General features: G+C 56.3%; 1 protein-coding gene across 2 annotated transcripts in view; it reads right to left on the bottom strand.

Moving 5' to 3' along the window:
* The window catches only part of ZFPM1 (zinc finger protein, FOG family member 1), a 75634-nt gene that overhangs the window by 5133 nt on the left and 46099 nt on the right, over positions 1-24402 (bottom strand). For both annotated transcript variants that reach the window (XM_036231545.1, XM_016129456.2), the window contains exons 4-6: positions 13906-14039; positions 3992-4094; positions 1856-2065 (exon numbers count right to left, since the gene is read on the bottom strand). In XM_036231545.1, the coding sequence (XP_036087438.1) occupies positions 1856-2065; positions 3992-4094; positions 13906-14039 (447 nt within the window). The remainder of the gene's footprint in view (positions 1-1855; positions 2066-3991; positions 4095-13905; positions 14040-24402) is intronic.

The following is a 24402-nucleotide window of genomic DNA, read 5'->3' as shown; positions in this document are numbered from 1 at the left end:
CATAGGACCTGTTTGCTTGGTGCTGCCCTCTCAGCCCCTCTACAGGACCCACATTCTCCCTGGGGCTGTGGCCTTGCCCTGTCTGGCCTAGCCCCACTACTCAGGCTTTGGGGTCAGACTTCATAGCTGTAGCCTGTTCTCCCCGACCTTGGTGTTACCAGTTTCTCTCCCCAGGTCATTTCTACCAGTGTACAAACACCAGGATTACTCAGTTTGAGCAATGCAGGCCATGTCTCCTCAAATCGGCTCTTCCATTGTCCTCTGTAAAAGCTTCCTCCCTACTCTGCTACAATGGTTTTGGTCCAGACCTCAGAGACCTCCACATTTGCCCAGGCCCGCAGTCACCTCTCTGCCTTGGTCTCACCAGTAAAGAGACAGCAGACATGACTGCCCTTGGTAGGGATCCCCCAACTAGTGTCCACATGTCCTGTCTCTTTTGTTGGTGGGGGGGGGGGAGATGGAGGCAGGGCTCATCCTGTGCCAGACTTCCCCATGGCGCTTGTGGGGCTCTGACTAAGCCCTGAGCCCCAGCACGCATCCCTCAGCTATCTGAGGGTCGTGATGCTCAGACAGGCTCTCCTCCCTGACTCTCCTGCCAGTGATGGTGCCAGACATCCACCCAGACAGCCACATCAAAGCCCCTGCCTTGTGCTTGCTGCCACCTCCTCACCCAGCCTGACTGCCCCGGCAGTCCCTGTGAGCTCTGATGTCCCATATGGCTCTGCCTCAGCTGCCTCCACTTGCTTCAAGTCATTACCTTTGACTTGCTCAAAAAGGTCACTTTTCTTCTAATTTTGCAACCCACAGCTGCCATCCAACAACCAGGTAATTTCAAAACCAAATCGGGTCATACCTTTTGCAGCTTAAAACCTTTAGTGAGGCCTTGTTGCTCTGAGAAGAAATCCCGTCTTTGCCTGGAATCACCCTCAGAACTTTATCCCCTGCATGCTCACCATACTGCCAGGCTCCAGCCACATTGACCACCTTCTGGGCCTTAGCCCTGCGGGCAACCACTAAACTGCTCTTTCCTGGTGTGCAGGTCTCAGCCTGTTATCTCTGAGTGGCTTTTCCACTCCAATTAAAGTAGCCCCGCCACCGTCTGACCACATCACTTTTCCTTTATGGGCTTGCCTGCTCCTGCTGCCCCATCTCCAAGTAAGGCCATTTCTCTGGAGTGGTGGTGCCCTCCGGGTGGGTCAGCAACCCTGGTACCTCCGCTTCTTGTTCAGTGTGGATGTTAAAGAGTATTTGTGGAATGAGCGAATCCTATTTAATTCTCACAACAACCTTATAAGGCTTAATGTGTCCTGGGAGAAATGAGGGATAGTTTCCCTCTTCAGGTATACTCAACAGGTGCCTTTGCCCCCCAGGGCACACTTGGCTGTTAAAACTGAGTGGTGGGGGTAGTACCAGCATCTAGTGGTCAGTGCTGGGGGCGTGCTACATCCCTGGGTGCATCTGTCAGCGGAGACTGAGAAACCTGCTCTGCTCCAAAAGGGGAGGCACAGGCTCAGGTTTGTGCTTGCCTGTTGGGCCTTTCCTAGTGTAAGAGACCTGAGGACCTTGCTGCCTCTGTGCTTGAGCTAGGTGCATGCTACTGCCCTGCCTCCCTTCAGTCTGCTGAGGGCTGCCCCATCACTATGCATAAGCCAACCACATTGCTCTCATGCACTGGCTACAGCCTGGAGCTTCCCACCCCCACCTGGGACCCCACTTTTAAGCTCCTCTCCTCAGATCCTAGTAGTCACAGATCTCTGCAGATCTTGAGCTCCTGGGTACCACCTGCAGCGCTGTACCCCAGGGAATGTGCTGTCTTCCCTGCCATGCAGTTGGGGTGGCATGAGGGTGTACTTACTGTTGATGACTGCTGTGGCTAGGATAGATGCCATGCCGGCCTGCTGGGGCAGGAGCTGGATGTCAGTGTGTGAGGGGGCCAGGCACTCGGGCTCTGCTGGCTCCTTCTTCACAGGGTGGCTGGGGATGCTGTGAGGCTCAGCTGAGAGAAGGACGCTCAGCAGTCCACCCGCTGGCACCGGCTTGGTAAGCCTGCACCAGAGGGCTTCATCTGCAGGGGTAAGAGCACCTGTGATAGGAGGGCCAGGAGCCCGGGGCCCACCACCCCTGCTCTGCCGAGACTCTGCCCGCCCATCTTATCCTCGTGAGCCCCTCATCTTAGAGATCAGTATTTTGAAGCCTGGGGTGGGGGATGGAGCCAAGGCCACAGTCAAGGAGTGTGGCCACAGCCACATGCAGGTCATAGCTGTGGCTGGCTGTTTTCCACAAGCTGTCTTGCCTCTGTGGGGTGACTAGATGGTCCCCCAGGCCTGCCTGTACCTTGAGCCTCCCTGCCCTGAGCCTATGGAGTGGGAGTGCCCCGAGGGTAGCTAGAACAGCTGTCTCATGTTCAGGGGAGAGGTGATATGTGGGACAGGTGGCAGAACACCTGGGGAGGGCCTAGTAGCTGCTGGGCAAAGTCCTGGACCAGCCTCCCTGCTCCATTCAACTCTGCTACTGCACTGTTCCCTCGGCAGCCTGCAGGGGGCAGCCTTGGCCAACAGGACCCCAGTGAGGTGCCCAACCATGCGTGTCCAGCGCTAGGCCACTCAGCTGCAAGAACGCTTTTCCTGCCTGGGCAGACACAGGTGGCTGGAGCCTGCTGACCAGGCTAGCAGGAGGGGCAGGTCAGCCAGGTAGTGCTAACTGGCTCATGTCCTGGCTGGATGTACAAACTCAAGGCTCTCCAGTGCCTTACAGCTGCTCTGGGTCCTTAGAGTACCCTTTGGTGGGGAGGACGGGCCAGGGTTCTTCCCCCTGGTGGAGGGTTAAACTGAGGCACAGGGTGAAGTGCTGGCCCAGGTGCACAGAGTGGATAGCAGGGTAGGACGGAATGGCCAGTCCCCAGATGCTGAACCCAGCAACACCTTGGCAGCTCCCAGGTGGGTAGAGGCCAAATCGAGGAGCTGGTCACAGGGCTGTTGCCTGGCCCCAGTGGCCTTTGGCTCTGCCCGGAAATGAGAGCCACTCTCAGGATGGAACTTTACTTTTACTGAGGACATTTGGCTGAACATGCTATGTGCTCAGGAGTTGGTGGTGGGTGTGTCACCACCAGAAAATTCTAGCAAAGTGAAGCCCCCCACAGGGAATGAGACGGGTCTCCTGTGGTCAATGGGTGCACAGCCCTCCCAGGTGACCATATGGCAAATGGCCTTCACTTAGAAGTTGTCACGTGTCTGTCCACACACCCTTTCCTGGGACCCAAACCTTATCTGTAACAGGGGGCCCTCATCGCCCTGACACCCTAACCCTCACACGGTGGGAAGGCTATGCTACACCTTCCTCAGGAATAAGGCCACCAAGGCAGGCAGGGCTGCAGTGATGGGGACAGGTCCCTTCATCTGTGTGGCTTGAAATCTGCAGTGAGAAAGTGAGGGGGGCGAGGCCACCTATCCTGCTCTCCTTCCGCCTGCCCAGGCTCTCCCTCCTGGGTCCCTTCTTGCGGAAGGTGCAGGGAAGCAGGAGGGACACAGGAAGGAAGCTGGGGCAGAAGCTCTTGGGCCATGAGCCCTTGTGCCTGATCAAGCCCTTTCCTTAACATCACAAAGAAATGGAGGCACCAGAAGGTGAGGGGACTTAAGCCCCACAGCTAGGTTTGGACACAGCCCTCCTGAATGTTCCTGGAGTGGGCCAGACTGCACATGCCCTGGCCCAGTCAGCACCTGTAGCTGGGCCTGCTGGCCTCCCTGGCCTGGGTTCTTCTGCTGCCTCAGCGATCTCCCAGAAGTCCTGAGAGTTGTCTCGGCTTCCTGAGACCCTGCTTCCCTACCCCCAGGGCAGGCATCTGTCCTGCCCCAGATGGTTGTTAATTGGGGTACTGGGGGTGCAGTGGTGGCCAGCCCCTCAGCCTGGCTCAGAGCAGGCTGGTTTCCCTTTAAGGGCCAGCCAAAGGACCTCCACCTTCCGGAAGACTGAGAGGGAAGTACCAGATACCAACCCTTCCTGTGGATCTCCGCATTGGCTTCGGCCTCCGTCACGGCACAGGGCAGTGTCCTCAGCCAGCAGGCCTCATCCTCCAGCAGCAGGGTCAGGGCTGGGCTCTGGGGAACAGAAAGTGGGCATCAGCAAGGACATAGAATGGAAAGGCCCAGCCAGGGACTCTCTACGGGGTGTGTAGGGGAAAGCCCGAGACTGCCTGGTGGGGTGGCTGGGCCAGGCTGTGGGATTGCTGCTCATCAAGTGCTGAGCTCGGAACATATTTTAGGGATATGGCGCTGGGTTCTCTTGGAAACAGGCCCAGGGAGGTCAAGCAACATACTGATGGTTACACAGCCAGCCAATGGCAGAGGGTATCGCCCCCAGACCTGTGTTCTGTCCTTACCACACCCTCATCCTGGCAGGCCACTGGGAGCTATAGCACATTCCATGGGTGCATGGGGTTGTACCAGGCACAGGCTCTTCCCACATAAGTACCCAGGGGCCTCTAAAGTGAGCTCTGTGGCCTGAGGCCAAGATGGGCTCAGAGAAGATAGCATCTCCCTGGAGAGGGTCTTCTGTGTCTTTTCTGACAGTAGACTCCCTCCGTGTTGCAGGGCACGTGGTAGGCCCACCTTTGTCCTGACCATCCCTTAGGCCAGGACATGGAGGACACTAGAAGAACACCAACAGCTTTTTGCTGAGGTCTTCAGGCAGCTTGATGTCCCCATGCTGAGGCTGGCTCAGCACCTGGTCGCCTCCCTGTGGCCCCCAGATACGAGCCCCTTGCCCACCCGGCCTTGCTGCCAGCCTAGAGAGTAAGCAGTGTCCTCTCTCATCACACAGGGGACGAAACTGAGGCATGGGGAGGGAAGGGAAGAGGAGGGACAGTCTGAGCCAGCATCTGGCCCAGCCATGCTCTCTCCCCAGCTGGGTCTGCCTGTTGGCCTTTGTAGCACCTGGAAGGAAAGAACACTCTGGGTTAGGCCCTGAGAGCTGGCACTTGGATGGGGGTGGCCTGATTTCCAGCACCCTGCAAAGCAGAGGAAACACATGTCCCCTGTCCCAATGCAGTCTGGTGTCAGGAGATGGCTGGGCGGCATGGGCTACCTACAGCCCCACTCTGTGGCCCAGTCCCTGACATAGTGCAGACCCATGGTTGGCTGGCAGGTAGAGCAGAAACCTGGCCCTCTCTGCCTGAGATTGGGGTGACTGCTGCCCCCTCTCGGGCCTCAGCCCCACCACTGGACCCTGGTTCTGGGCAGCTCTGCCTGGCGGTCCCAAGCTCAGCCACTGAGTCTCGCATAGAAAGGTATGGTGCACGTCAACATTTGAGTATTTTTGCTTTATGCCTTTTACTTAGAAACTGAAGATCCAATGTCACTTGCTGTACCTGGAAATGCTATCACCTAGACAGGGGTGGTTTTGTGAACCCTAGAGCTTCACATGGCAGTTGGTGGGGATGCTGCCATGGTGGGACAGCCGGAATAGGTGATGGCACGTGGGGCATCCTCTGATGGGTTCCAGGCACCTCTCTGCCAGGTCCGAGCCCACAGCACTTTCCTGGGCTTTGCCCATGCTGTGCATAGGGGCTCCAGACCTGGGCATCAGGGTCCAGTCCAGGCCTGACATCCCCTACTCTGACCTCGGGCAGGGTATCACCTCGACTCACCCTCTGACCACCTCTGTGTTTTCTCCCCATCTGGTGGCAGACTCAGGGACCCAGTAAGATCAGGCCAGTGTGCTGAACACTCCTGGTAACAACTCCCAGCCAGGTCAGCACACCCCGGCTCAGTCATGGAATAGGCGAGCAGAGAATAGCTGGCCAGTGGGTCAGGAAGAGCCCTGCCGTCCAGCACCACGAGGCCCTCCGCGGAGCTTCAGCCCAAGCCTGCATGCTCACCCTGGACCCTCCCTGGTCCTACCAACTGCTTGCAGGATGGGTCCCATCCATGACTCTGTGACTCAGTTTCCCCCAGGGCATTGGGAAGAAGCAAAAGGTGTGAAGCCCTCCTTTGGAACAGTGCCCTCCTGGTACGTGACCAGCACATGACAAACGAGCCCCTGTCATCCTTGCTTTCACATTCCCTTTGGCCAGCAGGACACACCAGGCAGGCACCTGCCTTTGGGCCCAGGAGGCTGGCAGCCACTGAAGCACCAGCCAGCAATCACCGAATGTCAACTCGGGGTGGGGACCTCCACCAAGGAGCCCGCTTTGGGGCAGGCTGGTGTCAGGCAGCTCCCTGCTTTTAAAAGACACCGGTGATTCTGACACTGAAGAGTAGGGCACCGGAGCTGGGTGCCAGCTGGGGGTCCCCACTAGCTGGGAGTTCTGTGGAGGCCACAGTGGGAGGCAGGCCCGAGGCAAAGTGGAATGGGTGGGGCTGGCGCAGTGGTGGGTGAACCAGCGGGGCCAGCAGCTAGCAGCAAGGCGGAAGCTGGGGCCTCCCCAAGTCTCTAATGAATATTAATGAGTGGAGGAGAGTGAAAAAATTAATCTGCCTGATCCTCTGATGGGTGCTGCGGTAACGATATGAAATCTAATTATTCGTCCCAATATTTCTAAACCCTCAAACTGAGACTGACAGCCTCCCCGTCGGTTTAATGCTTATCACTCTCAGGAGCGCGTGTTCTCAGCATGATAAAAACCCCCGCGCCCAGCTTTGCTGACGCTGCAGAACCCCTAATTTTCTGTGTATGTTCCAAGCAGATGAAAGGCAGTGGCACCATGTCCCTGGCCAGCTCTGTGCCTTCTGCTTGGAGAAGCCCATCTTTGTCCCCTCGCCCTGGCCGGGCTGGGTGATGGCCCTATCTTTGAGGGCAGGTGAGGAGGGAGGGGATGAAGCAGTTTGGGGGGCTTCTGTCCTGCACCCTGCACCTGACTCCCAGGAGGAAATGGGCTGGGAGATCCAGGGCTTTATGGCTGACCCTCGCCCCTAGATTCCCTCAATCCTTAACACTTGGAGTAGGACAGAGCTGGCTTCTCACTTAAGTGGGGAAGGCTTGCGATAGGGGGGGACAACTGTCTGAATGGCAATGCATGCCTTCACTTGGCTCATAGGGGTACAGGGCCAACAGCACCCTGGCTCTTGGCTGAGCAGAGAGCTCAGCCCAGCCTGCTCTCATCACCATCACCCACCCCAGGCAGCCAGCCCCTCGCCCTGTACCAAGCAGCCCACAGGCCACCTCCCCGCCCCCAGGAGTACATTGGGTGAGGAGCAGATTTGTCTCTTTTTCCCTTTTAAAGGGGCTGACACCATATAGGGCTGCCCCATTACTCATTATTTTTTCTCCCCCCCCCTATTTTCTCCCCAGTTTTCAGCAGCCCAGGAACAGGAGCCCTTTTCTCTGGTGGTGAAGGCACTGGCTGGGGCAGGTCCCCTTCCTGGCCCACCCTGCCTGTGGGCAGCAGGGTGTAAAGCTGGCAGGGGCCATTTATTCATAACTCCCCCCTACCCCTCCAGCCAAAACAAGAAGAGCCCTGGGTGCCACCAGCAGCCTTCCCTCTGTGGGTACCCCAGTCTTGGTGCCTAGTCTGGGTTCAGCTCACCCTAGACAGGCCCTGTCCAGAGTTAGTGAGAAGCCCTGCCCATAGCCCCTTGGGATTTCCTGGCCCCTCCCTCCTGGCTCCAGGCCAGCCCCACCCAGCTCCTGGATAACGGGCAGCCACTTTAAATTCTCTGGGTGCATCTGAGAACGCTCCTTGTTTCCCCAACAAAGAGGTCAGTGTCTGGATTCTGTGCCCACTGATAACCATCAGAAACCCTATCTCTGCCGCATCCGCTGTGACAACTTTATCTAAGGCTGTTCCCAAACCTGGTGGTACTTCTCTTAAAGCTGAGTTGAGGGGAGGTGGGGTATCTGTTCTGTGGGAGGATGGCCCAGCATAGGGAGCAGACAGCCCTGTAGAAGGTTAATGGGGGCACCAGGCCTCCCCCCAGGTCATCACCAGCAGGTTTGTGGGAGGGTAGGGCTGGGGCAGGCCAGTGGGGGCTCTGACTAGAACCTCCCCTCTGTCCTTCAGCCAGTCCTGAGAAACCACGACCCCCACCCCCGCCCCCCCCACCCCCCTACCCCCGCAATGGCCTTTCAGTCCCTGGGCCCCTTTTATCTCTCCCAGACCCTGTGAAGAACCGATTTCACAGGCAAAGAGACTGAGGCCCACAGAGGCGAATGGTGCTCAAGGCCATGGGAGGCGGCCATGTGCACACAGGACTAGAACCTAGGTCTGCATGATCTCCACTACATCACTGCAGACTTTTCTTTCATTCATTCATTTGACAAACAGTCTCCAAGAGCCTGCTTTGTGCCAGATGTGGGGTCCCTGTGAACAGACGTGTAGTCCCTGATGTCCTGGTGTGGACAGACGCTGGAGTAGAGAGGCAAAAGCAAGCTATGGAGGCTGGAGGGGAATGTGCTGGAGGAACAGGGATGGACTGAGAAGGGCCAAGACTTGGCGGGTGCAGGTGCAGAGTGCAGGCCCCTGTAGCCAGGGCAGATGCGGTGAGGCCCGGAGGGGTAAAAAGGGGAGCTGTGTGGACATCAGGCAAGAGGGGACATTGGGGGGGAGGGACAGCAGAGGAAGGGAAAATGGGGGGGGGAGGGGATGGCATAGGGAAGAGCCATGTGACTCCCAGGCATTTTCCTCCGGGTGGCCCTAGAGCTCAGGGAGGGAGCCAGCCATTTGGGTGGGCCAGGTGCCCTGGCCCCAGAGGAGGGGTGGCCAGGGCTGAGGAGAAGAGGCCTCTCCCAGCCCTCAGCATGGGTCTTTCCTATGTGGCGGGAGGGGTCCTGAGTCCCTGAGACCAGCTGAATTCTCCTGAACCCCCAGGTGGCCAGTCTGGGTTGACTCTGCAGCCCGTGCCCCTTCATGCCCACTGCCTCTCTCACACCCCGCCACAGTTCTCCAACTCCCACAACTTCAGAAAGGGAAACTGAGGCATGGAGAGGAGGGGTGTCAGGGACCCAGGAAGGCCAGCAGCAGGTCTCCTGTCTGGGGCTTGTCCCTAGGAGGGTACCCTATGCTGTATTCTTCCTTACGGTGGGGCTCCAGAGGAGCCCAGACTTGACCATCCCCTCAGGGGCCACCCCGTGCAGGGCCAGGGGCCAACCTGGCTGGGCCCTAGCTTCGCTACTTGCTAGTTCTGTGGAGTGGGCTGAGTGTGGCCCTCGAAGATATGTCCACCTGCATGCAGCCTGAATGCAACCTTGTTTGAAAAAAAGAATCTTTGCATATGTAATTAAAATTAGGATAACCCAGATGAATGATTGTCCAGGTGGGTCCTGAGGAGACAAGTGTCCTTAAGAGAGAAGAGACAGGGAGAAGAAGAGGCAGAGGTGGGGCTGATAGGTCTCCAAGCCAAGGAACTCTAAGGCTCACCAGCAGCCACCAGAAGCTGGAGAGAATATAGTTCTGCTTAAGACACCCAGTTTGTGGTACTTTGTTACAGCAGCCACAGGAAACTCTTGCATTCTGGGGAACCTTTCTGAGCCTTAGTTTCCCCATCTGTATAATAGGGCTATCAGAACAGCTACCCTATGGTTGAGGTGAGTCAACAGTGTCAGCCTAAAATTCTAGCCTGGGGCCTGCTGGGGAATGACCACCTTAGTCCTAGTGACCTGTTGGCATCCCAAGCTCTGGGCCAGGCTATACCCCAGTAATGTGGGAGGGGGAAGGAAGCATAGCTTCAGGGCGTTTCCCATGGGGTCCCATGGGGCTTCTGGGTCCACTGGACAGAGGACAATGGGCTGGAATGATTGGGAGAGGCTCTCGGAAGCACAAAGGGCATCCATGGAGAGGGCCATAGGGCTGCTAAGTAAGGGGGCAGTGCTGGGGCAGGGACGTGGGCAGGAATGGCCGGCAGGCCAGCTCCAGTGCTGTTCTGCTGTACCCAGGCCTTAGTGGGCAGCAACCACCTGCTGTCGGGGTGTTTTACAACCTGTCATGTGTCACTGACTCTCACTTTCCAGGTAGGAACACTGAGGCTGGACAGCTGCAGCCAGTAGCAGGGTGACCCACTGCACCCGGTGCTGTGATGTGGAACACCTGGAAACGTGAGCAGGTGAGCAAAGCAGGATGTGGGGTGGCTTGCAGTGCATCCCCATCTGGATAAAGAAGGAACTCACAGCACCCCACACGTGGACACGTGGGCTGGGTGCCCCAGAAGTCAGTGCAGTGACAGGCTGGGGGTGGGGGTTGTCTTCCCTGTGCATACCCTGTCCCTTATGACCTATTACAATAGACATAAATGAGAATCAAAGAGGAGAAAGGAACATCACTAGGAGTGCAGCTGGCATCCAGCCTCAGGCCCCCTCTGGCCCCTGTCCGGGGCTTGCCCTGCTGTGAGGTTTGGCTCTATTATGGTAGCGACACCTGATGCCAGCATTCAGGGCTTCCTACGTGGAGGGATGCTAAGAGCCCTGGGATGCTATGCCCCAAGGGTCCCAGCCCCATTTCCCTTTCCAGGTGAGGGACCAAGGAGGCCCACCCAATGGACCCTGTACACCGATCCCTGGGCAAAGACTCGCCTGGGGCCACAAGGCAGGTCAGAGCCTAGGAGGTCCAATTTCAACCTCTCAGGTAGGGTTTTTCTCCACTGAACCTGTTGCCCCGCTTGGCAGCCATGGGCCCCTCCCAGGTCTCATTGATATTACGATGGCCTTATGGCTAAAGTAAATAAGTCCTGTGGAGTCAAATGGACAGACAGATGGGCCAAGCCAGCGTGGGCCAAGCTAGGGTGAAAGAGCTCATCTGTTCATTCATTCATTCATTCATTCACCCATTCATTTTTTCATCCATCCACTATCCATTTATGTACCCATTCACCATTCATCCACCCGCCTTCCGTCCAATCATCTATCCATCCATTTGTCCACCCAACCAACCATCCACTCACCCACCCATCCACCCATCCATCCATTCACCCATCCATCCATCCATCCATCCATCCATCCACCCATCCATCCATCCATCCAGAATATTTCTTTTGTATCTGACTGCAGGTTTTAGAGCTAGCTGGGTCTCTAATCCCAGGTTTCCAATAGTGGAGGTTGCTACTACATCAGGGAGGGACTTTCCAAAGGTCATACAGCAGGTTGGTGCCGGAACCATCTCTTGACCCCCCACCAGGCTCTGTGCCCTCTGTGTCCTTCCTGGGGCTCCCACCCACAACGTCCAGCCACCTTGACCCCACTCCTGCCTATGAGTGTCCCCCCTCCCCCAGGAAGACCAGCAGGAAAAGGTGGCCATACCCCATCAGTGCCTCTCCCCCTCCTCCCTCTCCAAAGAGTGAAGACAAACCGCCTGGCTGGTGATAGGATGATCTGGGGCAGGAGGTGTATGGGGGAGAGAACTGGGACCCATCAGCTGAGCTCGATAAGGGGCCCGCTGAAATGTTAGCAAAAATATTTAGACAATAAATGAAGTATCAGAAAGGCACGCATATCTTTAAGAAATCAATCATCTTGTTCGTGCGTCTGGACATTTGGCGCCAAGGCAGAGATAGCGCCTGCTGGGGAGATAAGGGTTAATCAAGGATTTAATTCTGTAAGAGATAAAACTGCAGGGAAGAGCAGGCGAGGCTCCTTCCTCCCTGGGCTCCTCCACAAGCGCCTCAAAGGCCTCTGGCTTCTCTGGTGCTGGCTCCCTTGTTCCCCTTGGACATTATCTCTCTGCCTGGAGAGGGTTTCCAGCCTCGTGCCAAGTCTCCCCAGAATGACCTGTGCCCCAGGCCCAAGGAGGACAAAACTCCCAGAGAGGAGGCTGCAGATGGGAGGGGAGGGCAAAGTGGGGACATGGCTGGGATCCTGGGGCTAGTGAGGGTGTCTCCAGCCCCTCAGCCCTGTCCTTTTAGAGCCTGCAGGGTCTCTGGGGTTGGGCGAACATGGGTTCCAATTCTCCCTCCGCTATTTGATTTGATGACTTTGGAAAGTCACTTAACCTCTTGAAGTCTCAGTTTCCTCATCTGTAGAATAGGGACAGTGATCCTTGACTCACGGTGGGAGGGAGGAAGAAAAGAGAGGCTGTAACGGTGGGTGCATAGTATGGTGTCGGGAGAGAGTCTGGATGCTCAGAACATGCTGAGACACCCCGTCCTCAGCCATCCTGCCTTTGTCGTGTCACTGCTCACAGGTTTTCTTGACACTTTGAGAGTTCAGAGAGAAGAATCGAAGAGCTCCCAGCTCACCCACTCCTCCTTCCAACTATTAACTGTGCCCCCAACAGCCTAGCCTCTGACAACTTAACTGCTGCTTGAATGCCTCCAGTGATGGGAAGCTCATGGCCTCCAGAGACTGCTCTAAACACTACAGCCTCTATCCCATAGTGGAGCCAAAATCAGGTTCCTTCTATGGAGCCAAAATCTACCCTGGAGCTTCCACTGTTTCCTCTGTGCTTGGGGCCACAGGACAAAAGGGTCATCCCTGCTACAGGGCTGCTGGCTCTAGTGCCTGCTGAGCCCTGTCCTGTGGTGGGCACCATGTGTGGATCACCTCTCCTTTAACCTGCCCAGCTGCTCTGGGAGGTAGGCATGCTGCCAGCTTCCCCACAAACTGCAGCTCCTCTGTGGGTAGGCTGAAGGGTCTGCAAGCTTAGGACTCAAGGATACTTCAGGGCTTCCTTGTTTCCTCCAAAGGCTGACAAAAAAGTAGCATAGAGAGGTTGGTGGCCTGCCTGGCAACACACAGCAAAACAGCCATGAGGTAGGAGACCCCAGGATCTGGACCCTGTGCCATGGGGGCCACTCAGCCATGAAGGCGGGTGCCCTCTGTCCTGGGCCAGCATCCCATTCACTCGATGAGCAGTCTGGGCAAGCACCTGCCCTATGAGCCTGGTTGCTCAGTTATATGATAGGCAGTTTAGTGGCCCAGGGGACCTCAGCTAGGTTGTATACTCGGACCCTGGGAGATCTCCAATATCCTAAGGCCCAGGCCCAAGCCTAGAGATGCTGACGCAATGTGACCCACAGCTCAGATTTTTTCACCTACAGGAGTGAGTCGGGGCTATGAGCGCTGGTCCAAGGGTCTGCAGCTGAGGATTCTGACTGTGATCCTCATCAGCCCTCAGACATTACTGGAGGGCAAGTTCCTAGGGCTCTGGTTCCTGTGACTGAGAAATGAGGGCCCTATCTGCTAGGTTGGAGCTGGTTAGGGCTCTCAGGGCGGCATTTGGCCTCCAGGTGCCAGTGTTGAGGGGGGAGCCCCACCCACGCAAACACATTACTTCCTGCTGACTATATGGAAGCTGATTGGAGGCCTATACCTGGGGACTCGAGACCAGGAGACCCAGCACCACGGGGCACCCACCAGCCAGTGTGTACTCTGGACCAAGCCACACCTGAATGTCACATCAGAAATCAAAAAGGGCCCAGGTCATGGCTGTACCTGCACATTTGGAGGCCTGAGCCTGGGCTTGAAAGGACCAACCTGGGTACCACCTGGCCTCCAAGGCAAGGGCCATTAGGACTAGGAGTTGTTTCCTGAACACTCATCATGCACGGGCCCCTCCCAGTTTCCATCATACTATATGCTGCCCATTCTGCTGCCTCAAGCTTACTCATTTCCCATAATTGATGCCCTAGCCACAAGCCAGGTCCAGACTCCCCATCTGGCTCTTTATTGCTTCCTCACATCGAATGCCCTTCTCCTTGGTTTCACCAACTTCTCATCCATTAAGGGCCCACTTAAAAACCCCCCTTCCAGGAAGCCCTCCCTATTTCACCCAAGGTTCTATAGGCTCCCCACTATCTCCTCTAGGAAGCCTTCGTTGTGCTGCCAGCCCTCCTGGTCTCAACACTCACATCTCCCATGAAGTGGTGGGAGCTCCTGGGCTGGAATCTAACCTGTGCCTGACTTAGGGGGACAAAGGGGCCTGTGCCCTGGATGGGATGTGCCCTGTCTGTGGTTGGTGGGTGGGCTGACCATGGTGAGTCTTCTTACCGGTTCTGCCTGCCCAGGGGAAGAGGCTCTGCTCTGGATGCTTCCTCGGAATGGACCCCAAGACAGGCCCTCAGTGAGGTTGTGTCGAGCTCGCACATACTTCTGTCCATCCTGCAGGACCTGCTCCAGCTCGTCTGTGGGGAAAGACATCAGTGGTATGAGGAGCACGTGCTATGGTGACTGCCCAGCCCTGCTGCCTGCCCAGTTACAGGGATGGTGGCTGGTGCCCGGCTTCTGGGAGCCAGGACAGCCCCTATGGCAAGACCATTCCTGGAGACAATGGGCTGCAGAGATAGGACAATGAGGGGTAACTGCAGCTGGATCAGAGCATGCAGGTGCATAGCTTGGGAACCAGGGCGGCTGTGTCAGGGACACGTATGGTCTGGAGATCCCTGCTGACACATGTTACCCTCACACAGGCCAGAATGACACTGACAAAGTTGCCTGTGCCCAGGATGCATGTATGAAGCCAGGTCATCCCTGCTGCCTATGTTGGGGTTGCACAGAGTGGAGGATGATGATGTTGACAAGACCCACCCCTATCACCTCCGCATGGTCCTCCCAGCTCCTTTGCATTTGCTAGGTTCCTGATTCTGCAGAGCAGGCTGGTGAGGGTAGCCATGGAAGAGTTGGGCCTTGGTTTCCACATCTATAAGATGGGGTCCCCAATACTTCCTACCTCCTCAGGGTAGTATGAGGCTTGAATGAGTTAATCCACCTAGCATGCTTAGAACTGGGCCTGGTGGGGGAACCGAGGCACAGAACCAAGCACTTCCCCCAAGCCCCTCGGCAAAGCCAGAATCTGCACCTAAGCGATGCTGAGGTCAGCTCCATTTATTCCCCACAGGTTGGTGGGGACCCCAGAACACTGCTGCTCCCACACCCCTCACAGGACCCCTGCTCATTCTCTGGAAGGTCTGTACCCTGACTCTTGCTGAGGCCCTCAGCCAACTGAGGTCCTGGGCCAGTTGTGGTCTCTCTCGCAACCTATCTATCTCCTAGCTGAGGATGTAAGGTACCCAGGGGGCTGTGGCTACCTGTGCTGTGGGCGGGGCCACATTCTTGGGGGCTCTGTCAGCTCAAGTGGCCTTGGCCTTGACTCCATTTGCATGGCTAGAGTAGTGGCATCTGCTGCAAGATTCTGTTACATTTACACAGACATATGGGCCTCAGCTGTAAGCCCCTGCTACGGTCTTTCTCACGGGGAAGGGTGGGACCGCGGAGTTGAACAGGGTCTGCAGTCAGGCTCTGGGGTTCAGTCTAGCCTCACTATATGATCCACGTGACCTTGTATAGTGGGCTGAATGGTGGCCCCCAAGATATCCGTCTACCCGGAACCCATGACTATATCCTTATTTGGAAAAAGGATCTTTGCAGATGTAATCAAGTTAGGATCTCAAGATAAGACCACCTTGGATCATCCAGTGGGCCCTAAATCCAATGACAAATGTCCTCGTAAGAAGAGACACACAAAGGAGAAGTGCGAGGAAGGCCATGTGAAGACAGAGGCAGAGAAGGAGTGATGCAGCCAGGAGAAAGCTTTGCCTGGGGCCCCTGGGAGCTGGGCGAGGCAGGAAGATACCCTCTTCTGGAGCTTTCAAAGGGAGCATGGCTCTGCTGACATCTGGATTTGGGATTCCTGGCTTCAGAACTGTGAGAGAATAGATTTCTGACGTTTTAAGGCACCAAGGTTGTGCAAATTTGTCAGGGCAGCCCTGGGAGACGCACACCTGCACGTTACCTGTCCCCACCCCCATAGTTTCACAGCCTTAGTGTCCTCATTGGACAAGGGGATGGTGGTGGCTACGCCCTCAGAGGGCAGCCCCTCCCCAGGCCTTCCTCTGCCCAGGAAGGCCTGGCCATATTATACCTCAGGTGCTACCTGGACTGCCTGGGCCCATGGAGGCCTCACATGGCCTGGCCTGGTCCCCGAGTGAGTGCTGCTGTGGCGGCCCCACTTCCTGGAGCCCCGATTGGGCAGGCTGTGGCCTTAATGGGCCCGATTATCAGATAACTACCGGCCTAATAGCAGAGATAACGTGTAAATATGCCAGGAGGCCCAGCTAAAACGTTCTAACTGGGTCCTTGTCTTCCCCAGGGCAGATAAGATGGCAGGGGACCAGAGCGAGGCCAAGGAGGCCGGCGCCCTTTTATCAGCTTCACAGAGAGGGGGGCAGAGGCCGGCTCTGTTGCTTTGTGGCCTGCCCATGAGGGGCTTCGTCCTCTGCCAGCCCACCCAGGATGCTTGGGTCCCAGCCCATGGGCCACCCCCTCCCCTGGCCCTATAATGCTTGGTACCGAGGGATCGAGTAAGAGTTGGCCAGTCATCATGGACAGGAGTGTGGCCTGGCCACACACAGTCACCTGATCCTGCCCAAGCTGCCCTATGAAGCTGGCCCTCTTCCTATATCCCCTGTATAGATGAAGAAGATGAGGCTGTGTGGATGGCAGCAAGAAGCCAAGGATCTGAACATAGGCTGCCTGGCTCCAGACACTGACTGGAGTCCTGGCCCTTCATGTCCTGGGTGTATCTGGATCTCTGGCCCTCTAGCCGGCTGGCTGATCCTCAGGGGAGTGTGTGGGAGGAAGAGGCCGAATAGAGATGAGCTCACTGGGAGTTCGTTTGTCCATCCATGCGTCTGTCTCTCCAGGCATCTGATGGGTTCAAGTGCTGCTTCTGAGGCTGGTGGAGAGCCCCACATGGACTGAGCCCACTCAGGGCAGTGGGATCAAGGGGGAAGCATACGGAACCCTAATGCCATGCTTGCCCTACCCTGACAACCAGACACGCACTAAACCACACAGGGACCAGCCTGCACTTGGGCCTCTGAAAAGGGTTGCTCATGTGCCCCTCTGGGAGCTAGTTCTTCTGGTAGGGCCACAGGCAGGACAAGGCCACGACTCCCTCTGTTTTCACATATTATTTTCCTTTCTGTGTACAGAACATTTATGAGGGAGCTGTTCCCAGCCTTGTTGGTCATGGAGCCCCCACAAGGAGATAATGCCTTCTATCTGAGGCTGGTGCCCACCTTCCTGAGAGAGGAGGAACTTGGAACTCAGCTCAGTCTTCCATGTGGGGGCCGAGCCCCACCCAGACTCAGGGACGCAAAGGGGGAAGGAGGTGGCTGGCCTGGGTCACCCCTTGAGCGACAGAAAGAATGGGGTAGCTCCAGGCCTTCCTACTTGTCACAGCTACAGGGGCCTGTGGTCTCTTTCCCAGGGATCTGGTTTGCCCCCTACCCTGTGTCAGTGAAGGAAGTGGGCCCCCCACCTGTCCATACATGCGCCCATAGGTAAACAGCCATGCTCCCTAATTGGAGCCCCTACAGCTGGCCAGTATGGCGAGCCTCCCCGATAACAGCATGGCTGGTATTCCCCATGGCAGCTGCTGCATTGCCTGGGTATCATGTACTGCCAGAGAGGGCAGGCTCCTGATAAAGGTGGCCATTCCGCACACCCGGGGCAGAATCCACCATTCAGGGTTCTGGGGGCTGGTCAAAACCTTGGAAAGGCAGGGAGGCATGGGAACTGAGGGACCGGGGCTGGAGATTGGCAATGGTCACTGTGACAACCCATATCCTTGGTCTTAGGGGGGCTGTTTATGGTGTGAATGCTGGGCCATGGCAGCTGGGCCTGGCTTGATGAGGGAGGGGAACAAGGCTGGATCCCAGCCCCAACTCACCCACTGACTGCTCTTGTGCAGTACACAACCTGTGCAACTATCTACGGCAGCCCTAATGACGTTCAACGTCTCAGATAACCTATTTCTAGCTCCTGGCTCCTTCTCAAACCCTTGCTTGGCTGAAATGGGGTCAAGCATGGTTAAAGCCCACTTAGCATCTAGCAGAGACCCTCTCCCAACCAGAAGTAAAATTGCATGAGAAAAGTGGGGGTGGGTGGGACCATCTACTCCTGGCAGACTAGGTACCTCATGTGGGCTCAGTTCAAGTCCAAAAAATGAGTGAAAGCAGAAATGAGTGAGGGAGAGAGGCTAAAGGGTGGGAGACACTGAGCCAGGAGTAAAAGCTGGCAGAGAGAGTGACAGGCAGGAAGATGTAATTTTCAAACAGTTTTATAATAGCTGGAGAACCCAGACAGTGGTAGCCTTGCAAAAGTCAGCTCTCAACCACACTGACAGGAAACCTAGGGCCCAGGGACACTCAAACCATACCCTGAGCTCAGGCTGGAGGTGGGACTGGAACCCAGGTCTCTGGTCTTGTGGCTCAGTGCTCAGTTATGAAACCCCATATGGGCACCTGGGACAGGGACAAGAAAGGCATAGCCTCTGCCCCTGGTGGTTCCCAGGAAACACGTGTGTTGGCATCTCCAATGGTGGGCCAATCAGGGTAGGCTTGCAGGTGGAGGTGTCCTCCCCAGCAATATCCTGTGACCTATATCTCCATTTCCTTCTCCCAGAGCAGCTGGGGTGAGGAAGGCACAGAGAGATGCCAGCTCCAACCAGGTCCTGGCCAACTTTTCCCTGCTCTGTTTACCCTAGTCCCTGTTCCCTCAGCTAGAGAGTGAGGGCAATGCCATTTGTCCCAATAAATTACAATCCTCACACAATTTCTGGCTCCCATTATTGAGCCTTAGCCAAGCACATGGCACAGTCGACAGAGATTTCTCCTAGTCACACTGAACTTGTACTCTGTTGTACAGAGCGGGAAACTGAGACTCAGAGAAGTTAAGGAACCAGCCTAAAGTACACAGTAAGTGGGTGGCATTTGAATCAGAGCCCCAGCAATGCTCATGGCCAGGGTTTGACACTCCTTTCTGTGCTGAGGCAGGAGGTGATAGAGAAAACAGAGGACAGGGAGGCTGCTGGAGTCAGCCCCCAGCTCTTGTCCTGTGGCTGACTTCCTGCTCTGTCCTCGCTTTCCCATCTGAAGATGGTCCCCTCTGGGAGAGGGGCAAGCCCATGCTGCCTGGGTGGACCCCTTACCTCCACGGGGGTCAGGCCATTGCTATGGGGACAGCGTTAGGACAAAGACTAATTTATTCTGGTAAACAACCCCACACACATTATTTCCAGGACAAACATGCTGCACGGGATTCAATTCTACTCTCAAGCATCTGAAAGGAACCAGATGAGAAAAGTCGGCCTTTGAATATTTATATGATTTGCATATTTAGGTCTCAGAATGCTCCTATGGCATCCCAAGGGGACAGAGAAGGGAGGCAGAGCTGAGTATTGCCACTCAGGCCATTTCAGGACCCATTCTTGGGAGTCTGGTAGAGGGGGTGGCCAGGTGGGAGAATTGTGGTCTGGAATTAAGAGGCTGGAGCCAGGGCCAGCCTCTGCCTGGCTTTTGCTGAGTCTCAGTTTACCTGCTGGGCTGGTGGCTGTGCAAGTAAAGGCCAGTATGTTGGTAGTCATAGCCAGTATTACTTTACCTCTCCTAGGAGCCCAAGCACCCTGAGGCTTGCAGCCCAACCCAGGACTGCCACTGAGCTGCTGCCCTCAGCCTGGGCCTCCAGCTCTGCTGCCACCCTGGAGCCTGGGGTGGCCTCCCTCATCGACATGAACAAGTCAGTGAGGAGGTTCCACTCTTCTAGCTCTGTCCCGCTGAGGTGGCCCAGAGTGTTTGAACAACTCACTCAGGGTTACACAGCAGTCACCCTGCCTAGACCATGCCTGAGCTCCTTTCTCATGCATGGAAGATCCAGGGCTTCACCCTGGACTACCTGGTTCCAGAGCCCACCATGTCTTATCCCCCAGGCCTCAGTTTCCCTCCTGAGCAATGGCTCTAGCAGGCTAGTTTGCAACTCTGACTTGGGGTAGCCCTGTGGGCTTGCGGGAATGTCCATGAGCTTGGGGGCTGCCTCCTGCACCATGCTGGCTGGCCCCTCCTTTCAGAGCCCAGGATCTCTTTGTGCTAATGGCCGGTGGCCTCCAGAGCAGAGTCCAGCTGTCCTGCAAGCCCCACCCTGAAAGGTGGGGTGTGGGATCAGCATGTGGGAGCCCACCCTGGGGTCACGGCCAGCATCCACTTATCTAATCAGCTCCATCTCCCCTACCCAGCCCCACCCTGTGGCTCCTGTGGGCCAGCTGGCCCTGGCTTTGTTGGGGAGCGGCCCTATCTCAGGGATCACGCTGTTTGCCTTTGATAAAAGTCATTGAAAAGAGAGAGAAAAAGGAGTAAGAGGGAGAGAGAGGGGGAGTGAGTGAGAGAAAAGGAAAAGCCTGGGGTGAGGAAGCGCTACCCTGGCAGGGTTCTAGAAGTCTCTGTGGGTGTGGGCCCAGAGTGGGGCTAGCTTGGAGGCTGTGTGGGCCCGAGAGTGTATACTTCCAACACATCCTGTACCAGTGTGAAAACTAGGCCCAGACAGGGCGAGCAGCTCTATCAGAGTCATACAGCAGATCATGGCTGGCCCCTCTCTGTTCCCCTTGGCCTGGTATAGGCCGGTACGAGCTCTCCCACAATGACGTGTCATGCAGACCTGTTCACTCACACACTTGCTCAGCTCCTCTCACTGGATCCCCCCGCAATCTACAACATTAAGGGGCTGCACCCATTTTATTAAGGGTGGTGTGACTGGCCCAAGGTCACCAGCTCTGAAGTCCAGCCTTTTTCCTCCCCTCCAACTTGATCTTTCTGACTGGAAAAGTAGTTGAGGCTCTAAAAGAAGGCTGAGTGGCTCCTTCTTCTGCTCCACGTGGCCACCACCATCCAGGCTCTGACTGTCCTCTCTGCAGCTTCAACAACTGACCCTGGCCCTGCCTTCCTGGGACTGAGCTGCCTGGAAGTGGGAGTAGGGGACTGATTCCAATTAACTCAACTGCTAGAGGATGATGTATAAACCTCCTCCAGCCCTGAGTGCTCTAGAAGCTGTGTTTGTATCTTGCCGCTGCCATCTCTCAGCTGGACACATTGCTTTCCTCCTAGCCCTCTGTTTCTTCTTATTTGAAGTGGGAGATAAGAGCATCTGCCTCATAGGTCATTGCAAGGTAAAACAACATAATGGATATGGTGCATGAAGGACCGGGCCCACACATGGGGAGTGGTCAATGAGCACTAACTCAGGCAGCCAGGAGGGGTCTGGCTCAATCCCTCAGGGCCAGGGCCCCATCCTTAAAACAGATGACACCAGTGCCCACTCTCAATGGTGACAGGGCTTCCTGATGGGTCTTGTATGGCACCACACACCATGGTGGGTATCATGATGGTGGGATGCAGCTGCAGCCATTGCCGACTACCTGCCTGGGCATCTACCCCTGGTCCTGGCATGTTGGGGGGTTCGGGAGCTGCCCATGGCGGGGTAGAGCCCTGGTCACATGGACGCACAAACAGGGGTCACAGGCAGGCACAGAGGCCACCTTCTGGATGGTTACTGTGAGGTTATTGTGATGGTTATTGCGAGTTGAGAGCGCCCCAGGTGAGGTAGGCACCACCTGAGGCCACGGCACCCCATCTGGATGCCCAAGGCCTGTGGCTGGTCACCTTCCTTTATGCTCTGAGAGTTTGTTCTAAGTGAATGCTGAGGCCCTGCTCATGTGATCTGGCTATAGGGGGCAAATCTGGGCTGGGGGAGAAATGGCTGGGGGAGGGCAAGTTCTCATCGGCTTCTTAGAATATTCCCATCTGCTGAGACCCACACTGTGGGTCCTGTTTTTGCTTTCAGTTTACAGATGGGGTAACAAAACTCAAAGGAGGCAGACCTGGCTCAGGGTCCCCATGTGGGACTAGGCACAAGCTGAGGAGGCAGACACTTGCCTGAGGCATGTGGAGGGCCATGGGGATGTGTCTGGGTGAACTGGTGAGGTCAAAGTACACTGTGGACAGCCAGCTGCTCCCAGGAGGCCCACTGTGCTGCCAGCTCTTCCCTAGGCCTGCACATCTGTGGGAGCTGTGTGGCTTCTACCATTTGCACTAGTCTGGGGCAGTAGCAAGACTCCTACCCAGGACTGCTGACGGGCTCGGTGCCATCCTTTGAGCTGTCCCACTCTCCAGGGCATGGAGAAAGCAAACATTCCCACACGATCTGGGGTTTTGGGACCAGGAGACCCAGAGTCATGGGGCCCAGCTAGCCAGTGTGTCCCTTGGATCAAGCCACACCTGAATGCCACATCAGGAAACAATAAGAGGATAGGGCTTGCTTTTAGTCCTGGCTCTGTCACTAGTGATCACAGCACCTTTGGCCCCATCTCAGGCCTCAGGCTCTGATCTGTGAATTATGGGAATAAAATATTGAGGAGACATGGCTAAAAAAGCTTTGAAGAAAAAACAGTGGGCTCTGTTTTTCCTGTTCTCTGCTAGTCCAGGGAAGCAAGGCTCGGGGAAGTTGAAGGATTGTCCAAGGTCACATGGCCAGCAAGTGGCACAGAGTCAAGCTCATGTCCCTCTGACCCTAACCCAGGCAGTGTGCCCTCGCTCACAGTAAATCTGGCATGTCACATGGCTGGTGCACTCCAGGACTTAAGCACAGTCCTGGCCCCATTTCACGGATGGGAGCAATTGAGCTGAGAGGTGAAGAAATGATACTGACGCCCAGGCCATGCATACAAGCCACAGGCCCAGAGTTGGAACTTGCTCCCAGGCCCCGCCCCAGGCCTCTAGCACCATGGCAATTGAGAGGGCCACGATGGAAGGAGTAATCTGAAGTGTGCTGCTGTGGAGGGAGGCCATGGCAAAGACGGTGAGGGAGCCTCAGAATCGAACCTACCTGAGGGCTTGGCAGATCAGTAACTCTTGCGCCCAGGTGAGGGTTTCGACCCTGCTTCTAGCCTGGGTATCCCCGCGGATTCCCTCAGAGAGGCCAGACCCCCACAGGAGGGACAGGGCTAGAGAGAGGTGGCTGGAGGGGCTGTGAGCTATGAGCTTAGGGTATGAATAAAAATGAGGACCAGCTGTCATCATTTAAAAATAAGATTTCAATCTGGGGTCTCTGGCCTTGCGGCAGATATTGGATGTTGTGGCAGAGCCAGGCTCTGGTTCCTGCAGGGCCATGACACCATGGAGCCCAATGCCAGCTTCTACCCCTCAGACAGAGACCACCTATCCTGAGATGATGCCCTACCCCTTGCGCTGATACTGGCCACAGGCCACAGGGCCATGCCTCCATCTGATCATTTTTGTTATTTTGCGCTAGTGGGCGCCTAGCACTGGAGATGTGACTGTGCCCAAGATCAGTGTCTATTTCACTGACAGAGAAATCAGAGAAGAGAAAATTCCTGAGAACCACACGACTAGTCACACAGGGTCTCTGGATGCCCCTCGCCTGGTCCCACCACCACCCTGGGATGTCTCTGGCTTTTCTGCCCTGATCCCTGGTACTTGCTGACCAGTGTGGCCCTTGCTGACCTCTGGGCCTGGTTATGGATTTCTAGCCTCTGCTGGCACCTAGTCCCTCAAGTGCCTAGGCTAGTGGGGTACGCAGAGCCTGAGCCCTCCTTGGAGGAGGGTTTCCTTCTGATTTTAGGTCAGAGCTTCTCAAAGGGCCTTAAGCCCAGACCTTTCTTCCTAAGACCCTGTAGACCCTGTGCTCACAATGGCTGGGTGCAGGGGGCTCCTTGGAGGGACTTCTAGAGCTTGGACCCCAAGGCCTCACCTTGACCTCCTGCTGTGGGTGGGATATACTTGCCAGGAGACCCATGGTGGCCTGCCCAGCCCATCATACCTGCCTCAGGTTCTCTTTCCAGTGGACGTAGGCGGAGTGCCCGCCACTGGGCGAGACGCCAGCTCTCAGACCTCCTCTCTCCTGCCAAGCTCTGCATAGTGGCTGTGCCATGTAGGGCCAGCTGAGCCTAGGCAGAGCTGGCAGGTGATGTTCCTGGGAGCTGATGGCAGAGGAGGCTGACAGGATGGCACTGTGGCTAGCTCCGACGTGGGCCAGTGAGTACAACTACAGTGCCTACCACAGGGCTGGGGTGGGAGGGCCCTCCAGGGCCTCTGTGTGCCCAGGTGCACTCATGTGCACAGAGGGGTGATGCCCTTGGCCACAGGCCCCCATCTCTTGCTTTGTTGTGCTCTGAGTGCCACTGCTTCCAGCACTGTGGAGTTGACACCTGTATTTTATTAACTTCTAATCTCTCCACTAGGATGTCAGCCCCTTGGGCTGGGGTCATCAATAGCTCTGCCCTGATGGTCCCAAAAGTGCTGGGGACCGAGCAAGCACCTGGAGTGTCTGGTGGATGGTGACAGGAAGCAGAACTGGAGCTGGACACTCCAGTCCGACTGACAAGCACAGGCCCGGGAGATGGGATGGCTGGTCCTACCAGGCATGGAGGGGCCCCATGCCAGCCACCTCCTCACCCAAACCTGGGGAGGGGCCAAGCCGCTCTGACCTTCTCCACACAGGGGTGGTTTCAAGCTGGCTACCCACAAAGAGGCAGTGGGCAAGGAGTGGGATGGCTGGGCCTGGAGTCCACTGGGGATCAGCCGCACCAGCTAGCCAGGTGGGGGACAGGCAGAGAGGACAGATCCCAGGTCTGACCCCTGTCCTACCTGCCAGCTGGTGCCTGTGAACTTCTCTCCCTATCACTGGAACATCACTGGG

Source organism: Rousettus aegyptiacus, unplaced genomic scaffold, assembly GCF_014176215.1.
Source record: "Rousettus aegyptiacus isolate mRouAeg1 unplaced genomic scaffold, mRouAeg1.p scaffold_m13_p_14, whole genome shotgun sequence".
Classification (NCBI taxonomy): domain Eukaryota; kingdom Metazoa; phylum Chordata; class Mammalia; order Chiroptera; family Pteropodidae; genus Rousettus; species Rousettus aegyptiacus.
The sequence above is the reverse complement of the archived record's forward strand: the minus strand, read 5'-3'. Positions and strand labels throughout refer to the sequence as shown.